The sequence below is a fragment of the Rhyacophila brunnea genome, unplaced genomic scaffold (assembly GCF_057557595.1).
Source record: "Rhyacophila brunnea isolate RB1 unplaced genomic scaffold, BYU_Rbru_1.0 scaffold_4, whole genome shotgun sequence".
Classification (NCBI taxonomy): Eukaryota; Metazoa; Arthropoda; class Insecta; order Trichoptera; family Rhyacophilidae; genus Rhyacophila; species Rhyacophila brunnea.
In genome coordinates, this window is record NW_028233068.1 from 23,579,102 (window position 1) to 23,601,113 (window position 22,012).

At 32.9% G+C, this 22,012-nt stretch overlaps 1 protein-coding gene across 2 annotated transcripts in view; it reads right to left on the reverse strand.

The window, feature by feature from the left end:
* Positions 1–7,284: 7,284 nt before the first annotated feature.
* The window catches only part of LOC147067116 (putative sodium/potassium/calcium exchanger CG1090), a 60,497-nt gene continuing 45,769 nt past the window's right edge, over positions 7,285–22,012 (reverse strand). The window contains exons 2-15 of one of the 2 annotated variants that reach the window (XM_085954475.1): positions 21,190–21,696; positions 20,421–20,513; positions 19,490–19,631; positions 18,947–19,057; positions 17,708–17,885; positions 16,999–17,145; positions 15,881–15,993; positions 14,317–14,438; positions 13,637–13,810; positions 12,923–13,010; positions 11,890–12,066; positions 9,142–9,244; positions 8,787–8,917; positions 7,285–7,617 (exon numbers count right to left, since the gene is read on the reverse strand). In XM_085954475.1, coding sequence (XP_085810601.1) covers positions 7,418–7,617; positions 8,787–8,917; positions 9,142–9,244; positions 11,890–12,066; positions 12,923–13,010; positions 13,637–13,810; positions 14,317–14,438; positions 15,881–15,993; positions 16,999–17,145; positions 17,708–17,885; positions 18,947–19,057; positions 19,490–19,631; positions 20,421–20,513; positions 21,190–21,687 — 2,277 coding nt within the window. In that variant the 5' untranslated portion in view covers positions 21,688–21,696 and the 3' untranslated portion in view covers positions 7,285–7,417. Of the gene's footprint in view, positions 7,618–8,786; positions 8,918–9,141; positions 9,245–11,889; positions 12,067–12,922; positions 13,011–13,636; positions 13,811–14,316; positions 14,439–15,880; positions 15,997–16,998; positions 17,146–17,707; positions 17,886–18,946; positions 19,058–19,489; positions 19,632–20,420; positions 20,514–21,189; positions 21,697–22,012 lie in introns of both variants that reach the window. The other variant, XM_085954473.1, reaches the window with a different exon arrangement.

The window sequence follows — 22,012 nt, forward strand, 5'->3', positions numbered from 1 at the left end:
GTAAGTACCTAATATATAATGATGGATTAATAATGGCTTTTTGAAATAATACAAGAAATTATAAAATTAATAGACATACCTACGTATTATGTCCGCAGTATTACAATGGTTTAATTTAATACCTACCCAATATATTAGGAAGCGTTGATGATCCTCTGTAATAATTAATGGAAATGTGCTTTGGAAGTTTGCTAAAGAAATATTCACAAAAAAAATAAACCTAACTATATTTTCTACTTATATTAAAAAAAAAAACTAGAATGTTTATTTACACCATAATTTTTATTTTATGGAATTATTTGAATGAAATTGAGTATTGTAAAATACATCACCGATTAATCTATAATATCACCCAGCAGCGAAGACTATAGAAGAAGCGAATAAACGATTATTTTTTAATCTTTACCTTGACATCTGAAAAATAATTTTAAATACGAGAATTTGCTAAACATGATGTGACGGAGTTACAACGTGAGAAACAGCTACATATTAAAATTGTATAGACTTATTGGTCTGTAATCGTAACTAATATTGGATTAAAATAACTGGCAACCGCACTTCAGAGAAATATGAAAGATTCGAGAGTTTCTATACAGACGTAATAATAAAAATAATCATTTTAAATGTATTATATTAGGTAGGTATGTAATTTTCGGTTAAAGTCGATTATGCTAGAACATAATATTATGCAGCGCATTACTACTTATACACGGTGATTACTGTCTATGTGTGTATAGTTGCTCTTTATTCGTTTGTTATAATCGTTTTACTCCATCCAACAGGCAATATTCGCCACTGATAAAGAGCACCGTAAAATGATTTTAATCTAAGATCTATTACTAGATGTTCACAAATTATTTGACGGTATCCCGAGAGCTTTAAACTTTAAATGGTGGCAATACATACTTACTAACGCATTTATATTATACTGTTACATTATTATAATAAAATTAAAATATTAAATAATAATATAGGTATATATGGTTCTACTAGCACACAGTGACGTCTCTGTGAAAAATGCCGCCCCCTTCATTTTTGTTAGTTTTGAATAATTATATTATGTGAACGAATTAATTGTCTACGATATTTTTTTTTATTAAAATACAATAAAAGTCTTTATAACTCTGACAAACACATCCATTGACCTTTAGAACATATAAAAAATATACAAAACCTATTCTCAAAAGTTGCCATCTTTGTTTTACCAACCCATTTTCATAACTTTTAACCTTTTAATTATTGAGAATGTATCGTCCATAACAAGTATAATAATAATTATAGCTATCTACAGAAGACGTCACCGTTTGTAAACAATAGTAAATCTCGCAAAGATGTAAACTGGGTTGCATTATTATTATAATTGGGCATTATTTTCAAATATGTAATTAGGAATCCAAAATTATAGTTAATTAAGTAATGTAAAATATTTTTTTATTTAAAAAAAAGCTGATCAGAATACCTAGACCTGTCCCACTATCTGTAAAATAATATTAGTTTAAAAGACGACTTATTCACTTACTTATAACGCTGGAAAATATAATACGTCGAACTTGGTTATTACGAGGAAGATGGGACCGACTGAATTTGTTCGTTATAAGCGTTACTCGTTATATCAGAGAATATGTATTTTTAAATGAGCGGTCACATAACACAAAAAGCCGCAATTCAAACAAAAATACACAATTAGAATTTTTCCCGAAACATTCATGGCATTCATAAACTACAAAAGAAGTTGTTTATTGTAATGAACGCTGGTAGGTACCTACTTACTTCACAAACCTTCGATTTTTTTTTCAACCATATGCGTGGATATTTTTCCAATCTTGTCGGCGAAAACACCAATTGGGTAGGTACTTAGACACTTAACTAGTCCGAACCCAGCGGCATCCTGTTCGGTCTGATTTTATTGCTTAGGGTCGAAATGTTTTTAAACGATCGACACATTAAGAAATTTTTTGACGATATTTTAGCTTGATATATCCGATAAGGAGCACGTTATATAAGTGAATAAATGTATGAAGAAAACCATAAACTAAAATGTCAACGACTGTTTCCTCATTACGTCCGAGATCTCGCTATATCCGTGATCGTAATAACCGTGTTCGACTATAATGTAATGCATCGTGTCCTAGATAACAAATTCATATGAAAACCATGTAGGTATGTAAATAAAATAAAGTTTACCGTTTTGAAGATAACTGCTGTCATTATTATTTTTTTTAATTTGGTTTTTCATAATACGTTAATATTATTTTCAGTTTTTATATCATTTTCCTAAATATGAAAAACACTGTTCTAAATATCTTATAGTATAATATGTATTTTAAACGGTCAAAAAGCCTTAAAATCTATGGTCAACATTGTATTAAATCTAAAACGATCTACATACAGGCAACATATGTATCAATCCACTATTGTAAAAATGGATTATGATTCGTTGTATTCATGGTCATTACGTTAGCAATTATAATAATTTAAATTTTTTATTAACATCTGGTTAGTTACTTAAGAAATTTAATATATTATCTATGTGCATGTCGATTATTATTTCAATTGAATATGTAAATACACAATTAATCAATGTGATATTATTGAGTAATAATAATACATGATCATTTTTATTCCTTGCTACTATGCACCTAATTGACATATTGTAAGAAAGATTTACAAAAAAAATATTATTACTATTATATTAATAATTGCATGCACTAATAATTCAACCGAAACGATAGTAATAAAAAGCTATAAATTATTATTGTCATTAGTGACAGAGACAGGTGATCCGCTGTTTTTAATCTGTTCTGCTCCCACTCATTTTACATATTTATCTGTGATCTTTAGATATTATTATATAAGTTATTATTTTAAGATTCCTATGCCGATGGCATTAATGGTTACACTTAAATCTAATAATGTGATATTGAAAGGATGACTCAAGGAGACAAACATTACAAACACCCAGGCCTCTGATGCAAAAATAAATAATAGATCTGAAAAAATCTAGTGGCCAGATAAGGCAGCCAATTTCAGAGGGTAGAAGAACCTTCAAATTAATATATTATGTACACATATTCCGTGACTAGATTATTCATAAAGAGATCTATTAGTTGAAATGTTTTTTAGATAGCCGGAAATTCATACATTATACTTATATAAGAATAATTTAATACGCACTCAAAACAGAAATACAGAATTCTCATGAGATAGCAAGCAGTATTTTACATTTTATAATATCATGGTGGTTTATGGAAATGATTTGTGGAGTGATACAAATGTTGCTGATGATAATAATTAACGATATATGACTATAAATTGAGTAAAAGACAACTATCATTTTATTGAAAATATATCTACCTACCTATCTGTGAATATAGTTTTTTTTAATATTTCAAGAATAGCAGTTGATCGTTTTCACTAGCTATTAATAATATCATATAATTTTCATTGAGTATTTCTGAAAATTTTAAGTGAAATAGGTACTTGAATGTTCAACAAGCCATAATAATATATTATCATTGTCTTTTACTCAACATTACCAATAATGTATAGTTAAAATATAATATTAGACTCAAATATTATTATTTAATTTATTACATTGGCTTTGTAATCAGTTTGTTATCGATACAATTCAAAACCAAAATTATTTTTATTTCTAAAGAGTGTTTACCTTAAAATGATGAGAGACGGTGTTAGACCACAAACCATCTTCATCAAACATATTGTCAACGATTGGTACAGTCAATATCATTTGGAATTTAAAAATTTGAAAACAGGGAATGTTATCACAGGAATGAAAATGAAATGATAGTAAAGTTACATAGTGGTAAAATTTCCCTTGTAGTTTCAGTAGTTCACACTAAAAAACGGTAGACAATTTTTGTTAAATTTCGGAAGATTTCTATTTACAAACAAAATCATACAATAAAAGAGGTGGATCATATCTGCAATGATATATTGTACTATAATATGCGCCTAGATTCATAAATAATCCATACTAAAAAACATAAAGTTTGCCCGGAATTCAAAGGCAGGCAGGCTCTAGAGCAGTGCTTCTTAAACTTTTTCATACCACGGCTCCCGAAATCAGAAAAAATAAATCAAAGGCTCCCCTCCCCAAAAGTTTTAGTCTTTAGTGACCAACAGTACTTTATTTAGCATTAATTATTATTATAGGTACATTTTTATGAAAAATAATAGCACATTTAATTTACTTGCTTGTAAAGCAAAAATTAAAAAAAAATATTACATTTACAGCCTACAAAAACAATTTAATGAAAGGGGGTGATTGCATATTTTTATATAATAAATTAATATGTGGTACAATGTTTGAAATGCTAATTCGCAGGATTTGCTACAAAGTCTCCGTTGAAAGACACGACCAGTGTCTATTTTTTATTATCAGTAATGATGAAAATGCTTTTTCGTATAGGTAGGTATGTTGTCACAAAAGGAATCATGATTAACAATGCTGCTTTTGCGATTGACGGATATTCTTGCTGCCATCTTATCCAAAATCCTGAGAAGAAGACTCTTTCATTAAATTCGACATTAAGGGAATTATCTGATCTCAACCAATTCTCCTTGAGCTGTCCACGTAATATGGTCATATTTTAAAGATTCAGTAAATGGTGTTCTTGTCCAACTGTACTTTTGGTATTCACTTATATTTAAGAAATATATGTTGCAAATCGTTGTGATCGACAATGTGATCAAGTTAGTATAACACTTTTAATTGAAGTCGAGAGTGATATTCCATTGGTGGTAAGACACTCTCATTCAAGCATGAAAACATGTCAATGCATTCTTGATTAATACCTTTTGACCACGAAGAAAGTTTTTTTTAGAAAGCTTGAAGTTTGATATTCAGAATTAAAATGTTGATATTTTTTCCCTGAATAGAAAGATTCAATTCATTTACAATCCGCCAAATATGAAGCAAAAACATCCATTTTTTTATCACTAAAGTGGGAAGAAAAATCTGATTTTTTTATCATGAAGAAGGAGGCGTTGTTCATTACAGTTCTACAATTTTTATCCATATCGGATAAAGTATTGTGATCGTATAAAAATTCGACCTCGAGATTTTGACTGATTTGTATCAGATATCGTCCAGTGATCACGTTATGATTTTTTTTTCAAATACTGAAATATTTCGCGGCTCCCTAGCGAGAGCTCCACGGCCCTCAGTTTGAGAAATACTGCTCTAGAGCGCTCGCTGAAAGTTTTACTGAAGATTCCGTGGCCAATATTTGGATCAATGCACATATTTTGAAGTTTTTGTGAGGTAGCGCGGTGTCGAAAACATTTGATGCTTCCCATACATTTTATTTAATGGACATAAATTTAATATTCCTTTAATACTCGTTAACTTCGACAACGGAACAACAAAATTGTCTGAAGACATTATTCGGCGTCAAAAATATGTCGATTTGAATTTAGATTTCAGCGATAGTATCTCGAATTTTACTATCAATTAATGGTAGATGACGATATTCTCAAAATTGTAGGAATCTATCCTAATTATTATCCTTGGTGATTTTCGTCAAAATATTGCCATTCATTCTATCATATTTATTATTTTGTTTTTTGTAAAGTAATATGGAACAAAAAATCCCAAACACCAAGGAAAACTCCCAAGCGAAGCTGGGTACAAACGCTAAGAAATATATATTTCAAATAATCTTCGCCGGGCCGGGAGATCGCCGTGATCGCCCTACACGGAATATAGAATAATTTGAAAAATAAACGGATTACTACAAAGTTAACGCTTAATCTATTGAAATCATTAAGGGGGGACATGCTCGTCGAAGGTCAAAATTGAGTTTTTATTGTATTTTCAAACCATGATCCTGGACACTCCTTAAACGTTGTAGACAATCTATTTATATAATTTTGAAGCCTTATTATCCTGTATAGTTATTTTAAACATTTGATGACTGCATAAAGTATTTTTGTTACATAAAATAGTATTCTTTTAAACCTCTCGCTCTAATGTTTTAGAATATAGTCATATTTCGGTACATAACTGTGCAGTGGTGTTAAAATTTTTTACATTTATTAATTTTTAAACGCATTTATAAAACCATTAGTATAATTTATTACGAGATAATTTTTGTAAAATATTAACGATAAAAAATTATATTGATAATCTCTGTGATCCCAAATTTGACAAGAATTAGGCATTTTATTATTCAAAAAATCGGCAAGATTAACACATTTGAAGATGATTCTAAAGATATTTATTATAAGCTATTTTTTTGACCATTCAAGTGTGATAAACATCTTATGAATAATGATTGCTTTATAATAATTATTGACCTAAGAATAAGGTAGTGTTTTTTTGAAATACGCCATTTCTTTTGTCATTCCCCAGTGGTTAAGCTACAACATACGGCCGTAGCCATAAATTGACAAACTATAATTGAAGTAGGGAGTAAAATGATATTGACGCGCGTGTTTGAACATGTACCGTTTAAAAAAAAATTTAAAAAAATTCGGTTAGGTACATGTTCAAACACGCGCGTTAACATAATTTTACTCCCTACTTCAATTATAGTTTGTCAATTTATGGCTACGGCCGTATGTTGTAGCTTAACCACTAGGGAATGACAAAAGAAATGGCGTATTTCAAAAAAACACTACCTTATTCTTAGGTCAATAATTATTATAAAGCAATCATTATTCATAAGATGTTTATCACACTTGAATGGTCAAAAACATAGCTTATAATAAATATCTTTAGAATCATCTTCAAATGTGTTAATCTTGCCAATTTTTTGAATAATAAAATGCCTAATTCTTGTCAAATTTGGGATCACAGAGATTATCAATATAATTTTTTATCGTAAATATTTTACAAAAATTATCTCGTAATAAATTATACTAATGGTTTTATAAATGCGTTTAAAAATTAATAAATATAAAAAATCTTAACACCACTGCACAGTTATGTACCGAAATATGACTATATTCTAAAACATTAGAGCGAGAGGTTTAAAAGAATACTATTTTATGTAACAAAAATACTTTATGCAGTCATCAAATGTCTAAAATAACTATAAAGGATAATAAGGCTTCAAAATTATATAAATAGATTATCTACAACGTTTAAGGAGTGTCCAGGATCATGGTTTGAAAATACAATAAAAACTCAATTTTGACCTTCGACGAGCATGTCCCCCCTTAAAATAGAAAATGGCTCTAGTGATGAATCATCCCCCACTACAACAATACCTACTTACTATAGCAATTTACTTCTTTGCATATAAATATTGTTACAGTTCCATTTTTGTGTATCGAGGAATAGTGAAATTAACAAAAATATTTTGTTTTAAATTGTATCGAGAATCATAAGTATCTAGCCATCTTCTTGGAACAAACTATGATTCGAGTATGAATAAAATTGATTGTTGCTCATCTAGAAGACACTGACACACGTTGGAGGGTTGAGTTGGCCAAAGACATTCAGCTCATAGAGTGATGCGAACGTGATGAAAATGAGGTACCACACCATTAGGATGATACCGTACTTCCTATCCAATTTCCATCCGTTTAGATGTGTTGCTAACACCAGGAATATGACTGTGCTCAGCAGCGAAAGGGTTGAGTATGTCAAGCCTGTAAATAGAGAATGGTAATACATATTACTATAGAAACGTTATAATTCAGTTAACATGAAATTTAAGCGCGAAATATATTATGGTGCACGTCGCGTACCATCACGTGACGTCACAGTAAGCTGCTGCTACGGAAAAAATGTGTATCAGACTGATGCTCCCATCCCGTAGCACATTTTGAACCTTTAAATGAACATTGTCAGTTAGCAAAATCTGCCGAAATCACCAGAACAACAATGAGGTCACCTCACGATGTACTGCACTGCATCAACATCTGCATGACTCAATGAACGTTATTTATCATTTTTTACATGCCTACACATTTTTGAATCATGTCAAAATCGCGTTTTTTTTTGTTTTTAGCGGTTGGCACTACGTATTTTCTATAAGAATGTTGTCTTTTATCTATGGTCTGCGGGTTGGGTTCTGTTCAAGATATTATTGAATTTACAGAGACTCGTTACTACGTAACTCCGTCATTGAATATACAGAGATCGTGTCCGTTCAAAATATTCTGCAAAATGACGAAACCATAGACTAAATTTGTCGCCGTGACAGCGTGATAGTACGCGACGTGCATCTCAATATAATCACAACTTCAGTTACACTAAGACGAAAGACCCAATTAGATCCACTATGTGTATACCTAATTATCTATTCATTAATTTTATTGTTAGGATTGCCTTGCACTGTGAGTCTCATGTATTTCATACGTAACTGCTATACACGGAACGGTATGCATTGGTTGAACAATGCGTATTGGGCACAGTGGGACGTCACTTTTGAAAATACTATTCAGACGTCCGAATATTGTGCTCTACGTCAGATTGCTTCTACGAGAAAATATCGTCACATAATATGTGTATATTATATTTCCCCATAATAAATGATTGTTCATGCGTCACTCGAGATAGTCAACAATTGTATTTATTATTATGAGCCATAACTTGCTTTTCTTGCAGGAGAATGGTCGGAGTTGTTGCTACAGCATAACACAAAACTGCCCGTATAGGGCGCAATACAGAAGGATAAAAAAATAAACCATTGGAAACAGACAAGATAAAATTTCTGACATTCTTCCTGTCTAGTACGTTAGGGTAGCGGTAAAATAGTATTGTTTAGCCAAAAACGAAAATAAACAATTATTAATTACTATTTTGTTGATCATACCTTTGCTGATGACATTGACGTGAGATCCTGGCTTGATTATGGCGGTCTGGATAAACCAAGGTAGTCCCAGACAGATGAGGATATCGAATACGTTGGAGCCTACAGCATTCGACACAGCCATGTCACCATATCTAGAATACGTATAAAATAAAATTGAATTATTTATCATAATTCATTTATCACTAATCTGCTAGGTTGGCTTAGGTACAGTGGATCATCCATGATAATCATGGGTACAATAATTATGGAAAGATATTTCTTGAAAAAGTTATATTGGCAACTGCTAAATGCCAATATAGTACATATGGTATATTTTTTCTAACTAGTTATTTTGAAACTGTCATAATGTACATACCCTTCTTTGATGACTGCAATGCTACTGAGAGCATCCGGTACTGAAACACCGGCAGCGACAAAGGTTAGACCCATCACTGTATCTGGAATGCCTAGAGTACTACCTGTAAGAATATAAGTATAATTAAGCATTTATTGAATAAAGCCTTTATCAATGTTAGAGATTTTTTATTAAATACTAGCTGAAGTACCCGGCTTCGCACAGGGTCGCTTCGTGGGTATATTTATCTTAGATATTTAAAAAATAATAAGAGGTAATTGTTTTTTTAATATTAAAATATCGGTGTAATACAATATGGCAATATGAAAATAATTCTAATAGGAGTAAATGTCAAACAAAAGACCACTAAATTAAAATCGAATCCAAAATATGCAAACGTTATTAGTAGTAAAAAAAATCAAAATTGCATTGAACAAACAAACAATAAACGTTGTATTTTATATAATACTAATTTAGAAACCTTCGCAGGTGTGCGCACAACTGACAAAAGTTTCATCGCAATCGGACGAATGTTATAGGAACGCATACGAATAGAAGAAGATGATTTTCTAATTCAGAAATCTTCGTGGGCATGCGCACGACAACTCACAAAAGTTTCATTGCGAATAGAAGAAGATAAAATAGAAGAAGAAGGAGATGGTTATTCTAATTCAGAAACCTTTGCGGGTTTTGGCACAATTATTGACGAAAGTTTTATTGCAATCAGATGAATGGAATAGAATCGCATACGAATAAAAGAAAATAGAATGATGAAGAAGAAGAAGATGATGATTTTTCTAATTCAGAAACCTTCGCAAGTGTTGGCACAACCACTAACGAAAGTTTCATCGCAATAGGATGAATGGTATAGGGACCATACAAATAAAAGAAGATAGAATGATGAAGAAGAAGATGGTTGTACTAATTCAGAAACCTTCGCGGGCGTGCGCACAACAACTGGTCAAAATGTCATCACAATCGGATGAATGGCATAAGAACGCATACAAATAGAAGAAGAAAAGGATGGTTGTACTAATTCAGAAACCTTTGCGGGCGTGCGCACAACAACTGGTCAAAATTTCATCGCAATCGGATGAATGGCATAAGAACGCATACAAATAGAAGAAGAAAAAGATGATTGTACTAATTCAGAAACCTTTGCGGGCAAGGGCACAACACTTTATCAAAATTTCATTGCAATCGGATGAATGGTATAGGAACGCATACGAATAGAAGAAGAATAAGATGGTTGTACTAATTCAGAAACCTTCGCGGGCTTGCGCACAACAACTGGTCAAAATTTCATCGAAATTGGATGAATGGTATAAGAACGCATACGAATAGAAGAAAAAGAAGAAGAAAATGGTTGTATCAATTCAGAAACCTTTGCGGGCGTGAACACAACACTTATTTCAATTTTCATTGCAATCGGATGAATGGTATAGGAACGCATACGAATAGAAGGAGAAGAATATGGTTGTACTAATTCAGAACCCTTCGCGGGCGTGCTCACAACAACTGGTCAAAATTTCATCGCAATCGGATGAATGGTATAGGAACACATACAAATAGAAGAAGATAGAATAGAAGAAGAAGATGGTTGTACTAATTCAGAAACCTTCGCGGGTGTTGGCACAATTACTGACGAAAATTTTATTGCAATCGGATGAATGGAATAGGAACGCATACGAATAGAAGAATATAGAATAGAAGAAGAAGAAGAAGAAGAGATGGTTGTACTAATTCAGAAACCTTTGCGGGTGTTACCACAACAACTGACGAAGGTTTCATCGCAATCGGATGAATGGTATAGGAACCATACGAATAAAAGAAGATAGAATGAAGAAGAAGAAGAAGATGATGATTTTTCTAATTCAGAAACCTTCATGGGTGTGCATACAACCACTTACCAAAATTTCATTGCAATCGGATGAATGGTATAGGAACCATACGAATAAAAGAAGATAGAATGAAGAAGAAGAAGAAGATGATGATTTTTCTAATTCAGAAACCTTCATGGGTGTGCATACAACCACTTACCAAAATTTCATTGCAATCGGATGAATGGTATAGGAACGCATACGGGACAGACAGACAGACAGACAGACAGACAGACATTTATTTTTATATATTAGTATAGCCTATACTCTTTGCGCAAGTGCAAGCAATAAGTTGACAAAGTTTTATCGCAATCGGATGAACGGTATGGCTGCACATTAAATACGAACAAACAAACACACAAATATTAATTTTTATATATTAGATTATAGAAGACGTCTATAATAGTATAGTTTCTCACTAACAGATCCCGGTTAATTTTATAAATCATACAATAGAGGTTGAGCGAATGATAAAAATCCAATTCTCGAAATAATCCATGGCGTTAACCGTAATGAATAAATTATTTAATATAAAAAATATACAACCAGTCTACGGAACGGGCATAGTGTATCTAAGTATTAAATTATAAAGAGATCTATTTATAGTAAGCTTGATACGTTCATAATAATGTTATAAAAAATATTTACAAGGGACGCTAGGTATTCGCCACTTACAAACAAATATTTCATACACGTTTAACTCCCATATTAAGCTGTAATTACCACACATTATTTAAAAGTTTGAATTTATATTATAGTATTATTTGTTGTCATTTTTTTTGACGTAGAGGGTAAAAAAAAGACAAATTTTATGTGAAAAAGTGACATCTGATTTTTCAAGTTATTTTATTGTTACATATTAATTTACTACATAAAAATGACACTTTACCTATTATGGTAATCATCCAGACCATGAAGTAAGAGTAGAAGGAGATCCAGATCATAGAGACGAGGAAAGTGAACGGATACCAATTTCTGTACTTCTCAGTTTTGCAGTCAGGCATCGTCAGTCGGCACATGTAGTGAATGGGGTACACGATATACCAACAGCCCAGTCTGAATATTCCTGAAATTGACAAAATGTCATTAATTTTATGACGATGTATTCTGTCTTTAAATGGTTCTAATTGGAAATACAGAAGGAGCCAGAGTAATAACAGAGGAGTGAGAGTAATAATAAATTTTAGGTGGTATTACAAAGAACTAATATGTCAAAGAAATCGTTCCCCTCGTACAGAATTTATAGCTTCTAGATGAAGCGTATGGTCCCCCACAAAGCTGAGGTTACATTAACATAAGCTTTTATGAGGTGTGGTTATTACCCAACAGATTCGGTCCTTGGAATGGAGCAAATACTCGTTGAAAAAATAACATGCATTTTTTGATCCATCTAGAGTTAGACCCCGTGACCCACGGCTTCGAATTTATACAAAAACGACAGGTTTTGTTAATGTGGATACGACCCATAAAAATATATACTACGCCAAAATAACATAATTTGGAAATTAGAAAAATAAAACTTAATTAAATAAATTGAGACTATTTCGGGTGATTTTTACTCTGTAATAAAAACATTATAATATAATATGATAAAACTCAGTGTTAATGCAAATGTGATTGCTGACATTGAAGCGGAAAAGAAGCAAAAAAATACTGTTTATTTTTTAGACTCACGCACATTTGAAAAACATTAATCGGTATATGCGCAGCGTATCCAACTATTAGTGAGTGCAATATACGGTGTATGTCAATGTATACTTTTAATTACAGCACTATAAATTTTAAACTTAAAAAAAATTCACTGAAAATGTCTTACAAAAAAACTAATCAAAAATGTCATTGGGGATTGTCCATCACTGGTTTATAGCCGTTGCAGTAAGAGTGCAGTTGTAAATGTAGGCTAATTTTCTTGAAAAACTCACCGGCTTCAGTTGGTTTGATCAAGGGGTTGACAACATTGTCGGGATTGTATTCTTTTGGCTTGTAGTAATTTTGGTTTGGAATTCCCGCCTGAAATTAATAAGGTAATTTGTAAGAAAAATATAATTTAAGAATAAAAACGAAAGTACGCACTGCATCGCAGACGAGTGACAGGACTGCAGGTAGCAAACATTATGCAACATACATATGATTATATTTTGCAGTTTCTTGCGGATCTTATAGACCGGCCTTCCGTAAGAAGCATAAGTACCTAATTGGCAGAAACGTGTTGGATTTTTAAAAAAATAGACAAGTAAAAGAATTGTACAATTTTGTGTCACACGAAAGTAAATTTGTGTTTCTAAATATGACTTTGTATTTACTCGGAGTTTTCTCGAAGTAAAATTATGGGCATGCATCTCGTATGGTTATAACGACTATGTTAACCCAAGTGTCATGACATACACGCGTGTAATGGATACAATTAATATTTTATTTTATGTATATAAGGAAGAAAGATAATTATCTAGAGTTGCCTACTGAGAAGGATTAATGAAGTTTCTCTTGTAGTTTTGAATTTTCAAAGCAAAAAAAAATCATGGGAACGACTTGGGGATTTGCTCAAAAATACCGATTGCCTTAGGCCTTGTGTCTTTTACAGGTTATGTTTGGTTATGAGTCTTAATACACATACATATGGCAACAACTTTACTTACTGCTTGGATTGTGAGCTGGGCTTGTTGTACTGGTGTTTGTCCTCCTGAGCTTCCTTTAACCATAGATTGCTGATTGTTTTGGAATTGCTGATTTTGATTATCTGCCGGCGCTGATTGATCCCAAGTGCTATTTGGATCCCACACCGGAACTTGGGCAGCCGAAAATGACGAAGACTATAATCAAATGAAATAACGTATCAAAAGTATGATGATTGAGAACTACAGTGTATCTAAATACATGTTTCCTTTAACAAAAGTTTTAAAAAGTTTAACATTTAACAAGGTTAATAAATAAACTAAAGACCAGAGGTTACTTTAAACAAAGTTTAAATTATCGATTAGTAAGTTCATACAAAACACATCAGGAAGATACATATTAGAAAAAAAAATGTATAAAGCAGAATTCGAAACTGTATCCATCGGATTCCTCCTTCCATCAGGACTGTGTGTAGAGTTAGCATTTTATTACACTTTTAATGCCGTATCGACACTTTCGCCGAGACTACTCGAGCGCGAAAGTGTTGTAGGCGCGTTCGGTCTCCCTAGTGTACTAAATAGTAGTAGAAAAAGTCTCGTCGAATGAGTTGGCGAAATATCTCGACTAAAGTGTGGTTACGGCATAATAGTTTTAATTCAATACATTTACTAGGTACTTGTGACAACTGAAGCCGTGCGTTTACCTGCATCACAGGAGCTGGTTTTTGTTGTGATGCTTCATTACCCCATGCATTGTTAGGGTCCCATGATTGTTGATCCGTGTTGTAGTAAGCCTCATTATCATATCCTTGATTTGTGTTGTAACCTGGAAATTGAAAAAAAAATCGTATAAGTCGCATAGCAGGAAGGTCTAGGGCATTATTATCATCCCTGCTGAAAACGGAAGATATAACTATTTTCGTCACCACCGATTGTAGCCACAATGTTTATGTATGTGGCAGGACTAAGGAAAATTAAAATGCCATCCGTTCCATTAGTGTAAAATTGTATGTAAATTCATATATATTATAATAGTGTAGGTTGCTACCTACTGTATTTTTATTATATATTGTTCTTGGCTATCTTAAATAGACAAATAAAAAAAAACTATAATTTTTTATACGTGTGTATACTGAAACTCGTAGTATATTATAGATAGACAATGTATGTCAGCGCCGCCGGCGAGATTTTTTTTCTTTTCATGAAACATATTTTAAGCAGGTATTATTCATTTTCCTCTCTTTGTTTGATGACCCTAAGCACTTCATAACCTCCCAGCCCTCACAAGATTCAATATATATATATATATATATATATATTATCAAGGATAATGAGGTAAGTTTGTGAGTTGTAGGTATCTTGTAAAGGTGTGTCAATACATCCTTTTCCCTTAATTATGAACAAAAAACGCTATCCGGAGAATAGCATTGAGTTTCGCAATTGTTGGCTTCGTTCTAATCACCATAGGCTCCTATTTTAAGTATACCACCACGTATTCTATATGGTGGGGGTGGTGTAACATATTGATTCAAATATTTAACATTCCCACCTAACCAAACCATCCCGTCAGGCGTATCACGGAACCCTACATTTGATGTGAAGCATCAGTATTTTTATGACTGGGAATACATCAGAAGCAGCTATTCAAGCCTGAGGTTTGCAACACACCTAAGTGTACTTTGACTGAATTAGCATGACTTTAAGTTAAGAGTACCTATCGGAGAGTGGAGCACGTAGAGGAAAAATTGTAAATAGTAACAAAAGCTAATACAAAACTGCCGAAGAATATACGTTAAGAGATCTAGCGATCTTTATGTGGCGGTATGATGCTGAAATTTTTCTAAATGCAATAAAATTGGCTTTCGTGGACATCCGACGTTTCGATGGGCCCAAAAGCTGGTTCTGATTAGACTGACTTCAACAGCTCTTATATTCTACATTATATATTATATTATTTTAAACACTAAAACAGGTAACGAGGCCCATCTAAAGTAGTGTGGTGAAACAGTAGTGTAATCAGTAATAGAAGTGAAACCATCATAATCACACAGGCTCTGAGAAAATCATATAAATATACTGTGATCACCCTGGGAATCGAACCCGGAGCCCCCGAATAAAAGGCCAGCGCGAACGGACTACGAGGGCCGCCCCTTTCTTTCCTTTGATTGCACACACGTGGTTGAAATGTATGGTTTGGACATTTAGCAATATATAATTTATTGATATTCATAATGATCATAATAGTGTGTATGAATTTCTTGAACATACCGACTTGACTGAGTTGATTCATTGCAACAGTCTCGCCTTGGGCAGCTGCTCCATTCCCCTTCTCGCTGTCAAGCGGTTTGGCTCCTGCTTTGGGATCTTGCACCACCGCTGATCTGCTTGGAAACCATTACAATAATATTAATGTAGATACCTACTTTAAAGATTGTAAAGTCATATTTTTTCGATATGCAGAATATTTTTTGACAACGGTGCATTATTATTAAAAAAAATAATACGCTTTCAGTAAGTAATTACTAAATTATTATTGGGCAAAGTATTTATTATACCGCCGGTTCAACGCGTTAATTTTGGGATGGATTTTGGTCGATCGCATCAAAGACCTATATGAATTGACTAAAATCTAAAAAGCGTAATATAATATCATGGAAAATTTGAAGGGGAAGCATAAACCACTTCTATTTTTATTTCCTCAACCAGTTTATGTGAAAGTTAACGATGAGGAAACTCGTGTTACCTAGTTGTATCACTTGACTATTGCAAGGCCTAACGCAGGAGTGAGAGAAAGAGAAGATATGAATCCGCGCGCATTGAACTTAGGCATAGAGAGTAGTACAGTTAACAAAATAAAAGAAAATAATCAGGGCAATGAGTGTAATACAAAAAAATACCAAAACGTATAATTTTCACGACGAATAGGAAATTGAGTATTTATTTGCTGTTTAATAATTGGTAATGGGTCAATGTTCTCAGCCAACTATTATACGTTTATTTAGGTTGAAGAATAATAATGGTTGTGTGTGGATAATCACTGCCAGTTTTGATACTGGATCGTACGTAAATCACATCAAACTTGAAGTCGAACATGCCTAATGTATGGAAGTTATCGATAATGTTGATAAGTTAGTTAAGTAGCGTCTTTTATAAAATGGTAGTTTGAAAAGTTTTTTAAATTTATATGAAAATAAATTCAGTTATTCAGTTGTAATCAAGTACATAGTGGCTAAACGGCCGTCACTGAGTTGGTAAAATAATTAAGTTTGGCAGAAATCTGTGGATAATCAAAGACTGTAGACAGAAGAGAGAGGCCTCCATTCTGAGGCGGATTGACGATAGCTGCTGCTGATGTGATATTACTGTGTAAGAAGAATAATTATTACTTGTAGGTGACCAGCGAAGCCTGCTCTTCCTTTGTGGGAAGTTTGATGGGTAGGTTCAAGGAGAGGGCCCACCGTTCCAATTGAGTGTTGAAGTGCAGTGCGATGCAATACACCACGTACATGAGCAGCATGATGAGAGATTCAGGCCTGAAAAAGTTTAGATGACAATGTCATTATTATATTTTATTATAATAGATAATTTTAAATACACTGTACTATCCTTATTATGCTAGAAATCTCTCGGGACGAGTCCGAAACTCTTAGAACAGTGCATTCCAACTTTTTTCGCATCGCGGAACACTATTCAAAAAAAAAAAATACCAGCACACTGAAGACAGTGGCGAAGAAGGGTGGTAGGCTGTAAAGATCCGACGTAACTACTCTACGCATAATAAATCTATGGAAAGCACCCAATTTTTACTTAATGTTTAATATTTGCCATTGTTAAAGAAATATAACATATTAATTTAAAGACGACCCTTTTAAATTATTGATAGTGACAATCAACAGATCATTACTGCGACAATACCTCGCGGCAAACTTCCCAATTTCACGTCGAATATCAGTGTGGAAACTGCCCAAGGAAATGTGCCGTCTGATGACGGATCACTGAGGTAGATATGTAGTCTGCGGTTTGTCACCAATGGTGTAGCAGAATTTAAAATCGTGAATAGATTTTTTTTAAATTGTGAGAATGAAAGCATCATACCAGCTGATAACTTCGTTGCTAATGGTGAAGAGCATAATGAGGATTGAAACTGCGTAGAAGAAGCAATCTCTGCAGAGTGGCCACCAGTTGAGGTAGCTGACCGTCCCGGAGCACAGAGCGCACACCGATATCACGAACATTATGTTGAACACAGCGGAACCTATCACACCCGACACACCTGAAAGTAGATATGCATTGTTTGTACGTGTGCTGGCTAATTGATTTAAAGTATGGTTATTATGGTAGAAACTCACTGCGGAGAAACCTTTAATTAATATATCAGCGGATCATAACATCTAAAATACATATAAAACTCGCTTTTATAACATATGTTCACATATATATTTTGATTTCACAGTTGGTAGACAAGGTTTAAGGTAAGTTGTAAGTTAATTTATTGTTTTCTAATTAATTTGAGTAAACAGTTTGACGTAAGTATGTATCTGTTTCGTATATTATTTGAGATGCTGAGGATTTATTGTTGAATAAATAGAAGTACAACGGTAACAAAGTTTAGTAAATCGACTTCAAAGTAGTGATTGTAAATACTCCATAACTGTTTTAAATATTCAGTAAATGAGGCATTGTCCTCAAATGATCCTTTATTACAATTCTAATAAATTATTGATATTTATTAATGTTTTTAATATTTCAGGATGCATTGGCATAATAACAATAACAAAATTATATTCAAAAAGTCCATAGAATGTAATCCAATTTGAGGAAAATGCTTATAAATTTTCATATAAAGTAATTATATGTTTCAAATTTCAATTCAAATATAAACATGTATATAGGTACGATGTGAAAACTTCTTCCAACTCATTTTTTCAAATTCTATGTTATATAGGATCGCTGGAAAATATTATTGACTATGCAGAGTTATAAAATAGATGTGGCCAATATACAAGTCTTGTAATAATGAGCTTATAGTTGAAAATAATATCCCTAACTGGAATCTACAGCATATCTACTCAATTTAGTATTCATTTATGCATTACATATTATTGACAATGTTTTATTACAGTAATTAATGCACATATTTGGCACATCTTGGGTTTGTGATGACATATTATTAATATATTATATATGTAAAACATTTATTATTATTAATGGATATGTATATTTTTTTTTTACATCTCTTCATTAATATTCAATTCATCACGCAAGAAATAATAATAAAGTATATAATAATTTATAAAGTAGGGTTTCCAATTGTAAGATTTTTTTTTAAATTACCGATGTCATCTTTGGCAAAAAATACTCCGATGACAACAGTGGCGAGCTCAGGAGCTGAAGATCCTGCTGCCATAAACGTCGCTCCAGCCACATCCGGTGAGAGTTTGAGCTCTGAAAACGGAAAGCAAAGGATTATAAAAAGACAAAATAGCAACGGTTGTGATATAACTATATTTTTTAATGAAATTCACACACAATATATGTTTTCGGGATCACGTAATTAAAGCATCTTGGGAATGACATTTAATTATCATTACTAATATTTTTGATGGCGATAAGAAAATTTGCAGTGATGATAATCGATTCTGTCAATTTTAACAGTCATGTAGCATGACGTATATCGTGCCCCAATGTCCTTTAGATAATATTATATTATATTAATGGTATATATGCAAATATGTATAATGAAAACCACAAATTAGTAATGGAAAAGTTTCATTATACTAGGTGCCTAGTTATATACACCGTTGTATTATCAAAAAGCAATTTGATTGTCAATTTAACACGCTTGTATTGTTTAATATTTGCTTCCTACATACATACCTTCACATATTCTGTCCAAGGAGCTGACGAAATAGTCATCGCAGACTATCGCCAGTCCCAGAAACGTGAAGACGGCCACCAAAGCGTGTATTACAAGACCACCATGCCTTCGTGCAAATGGACCCATCAATGGTCTGGGAAACTGGAAAAAAAATAGTTTTTTTTAAATGCTACACTAATCTGAATTATATTATAAATAATATTTTATTATCGCTTCTACGATTACGGAAAACTAGTCTTGATGTAGGTACAAAAATACGGTTGTCAAAATACCGTAGGTAACGAATAAAGAAACTGCCCTATCCATAACAAGACATCTCCATAGATAATTGAACGGCGTAGTCGGAACCTCATGGATGGTTGTCGGTAAAAATCAAAATAATTTCAAAATCTAACAGAAACACCATCCGTGAGAACACCTAACAATTTATTGTTCACTTATGTACGCCTTATAGAACTAGGTCTATGAAAGCACAATAATTATTGGTACAATTTTCAAGAACACCAGTCGTGAGATTCCGTCTTTAAAACGTAGCATTCATATTAATTATCCAGATTGTGATTTTGTATGTCTGACATTTTTATACTTAATATAATAAGTATACATACTCTTTAATAATTTTTTGAATTTCAATGGATGTTTTACTTTTACTTACGAGCTTAAAAAGCTTGTCTCTTGAAACAATAAGTGGACAACGCGTTCTGGTTCGAAAAATATTTAAGTAGCTACCCCTTAAGAGTCCCAAGAAGTGGATCTACTATCCGACAGGTTCATCACTATCCTTAAATGTTTAAAGTGTGTAGGTACCCTTAATAATATCGTGGGCAAACAAAATAGTACCTAACGTATTACAATTAGATTTTACGCATTGGCTGAAATTAATTCGAATTTAAAAAATGATTAGGGCGATATTACAGAAATAATTCGCACCTGTTCTATCGCAGGAGCTGTACAATTTTCCCTTCTAGGTCGCCATGTTGGATGAGCTGTGGGACCAGACGCAGTGGGTTCTTCTTCATCTTTCTGAAATAATATAATATTAGCGATTTGAATATAATACAATGGGAATCAAAATATATATTATCATAGTCATGGTGATAATTTTATTAGTTATTATTAATAGGTATGCTAGTATATTCCTAAGTATTTTTTTAGTAACAAACCTTTGAATTTAAATATTTAATGGCGATTCCAAAATGTTTTCGTATGGTTGAATTTTTGACATTAGAATGTTCAAAGATATCAGCTATAATTTATAACTCTTATTTTCAGCCGTCATGAAAACGTGTTTTGACGTTTATTTATACTGTACAATATAATGTGATGTACCGACTGTTGTTTGCGAATTTACGTGATTGTTCATTTAAATAATAATGATTCACTATCCATTCATAACGAATTCAATGTTCCATATACTGTACAGTGAAAGAACTCATCTCTCATGAATGAGGATCTCGCCATTATGCTTAAACGCATATTCTCACCGGAGTATCAACAATTTGGTGATACTGAAAGTTATCAGAAAAGTTGATGTAGGACGAAGAGGATGTGAAAGGATCTCGACTCACAAGCGTGAAGGATGAAATAAATGGCAGATCATTGTCGAGGATAGCCGAACCGTTCCGGCCAAGAAGATTGTAGAACCTTATCAGTGACTAAAACTAAAATTATTATACATAAGCTATAATAAATCGCTTACCTTTTCACTTTCCTCTGACTTTTCATCAGAGTCAGGCTCAGAACCATCTGCAGTCTTCTCAGATTCTTCTTTGCCGTCTTTGTTTTCTATGTCTTCTTTACCTTCTTTTCCTTCTTTGACTTCTTTGTCTTCTATACCTTCTTTAGTTTCTTTGTCTTCTTTGCCTTCTTTATCTTCTTTGCCTTCTTCCTTTATATCAGAAGCGGCTTCTTTATTATCAGGTTCCGTTTCCTTTTCGGAACCACTAGTCTTTTTTGCGGTCTCCGCGGTTTCTTTACTTGTTTCTGGTGGTTTTTTGTCAGCCGCTGGTGGTTCTTTCTCAGCCTCTTTAGTTTCTTTAGCAACAGATGCTGCCTCGCCGGGAGATGGTCCTGATTCTCCGGATACTGGGTCCCCGATGGCTGAGGAGACGCTTTGGTCGGAGTAGGCGTAGAGGACGGCGTATGCAAGAAAGAATACTCCGGCTGATACAAATCGGTGGCGTCGAAGCCGCCTCATTCTTGATAACTGTAAATTAAACAAACAAACATATCTTGAAAAAAATTCTGAGAAAGAGAGTTGGCGGTGAAGATGGACGTTTAAACTAAAACTGTTATCCATATATTATGCTTGTTGTGCAAAAACGATTATATAATCGCGATAAATAAAAAAAATGGTGTGTTATATAGAAAAATCTTTCAAAAATACTATGCATGAGATTGGTTTGTATGTGATATGTATGTACCGATAACAAGTAGGTACATAATCACATAAAAAAATAATACAATGGTTTACACGATACTTTCATATTTAAATTTTATGAATGCATTTTATTGTGCATGAC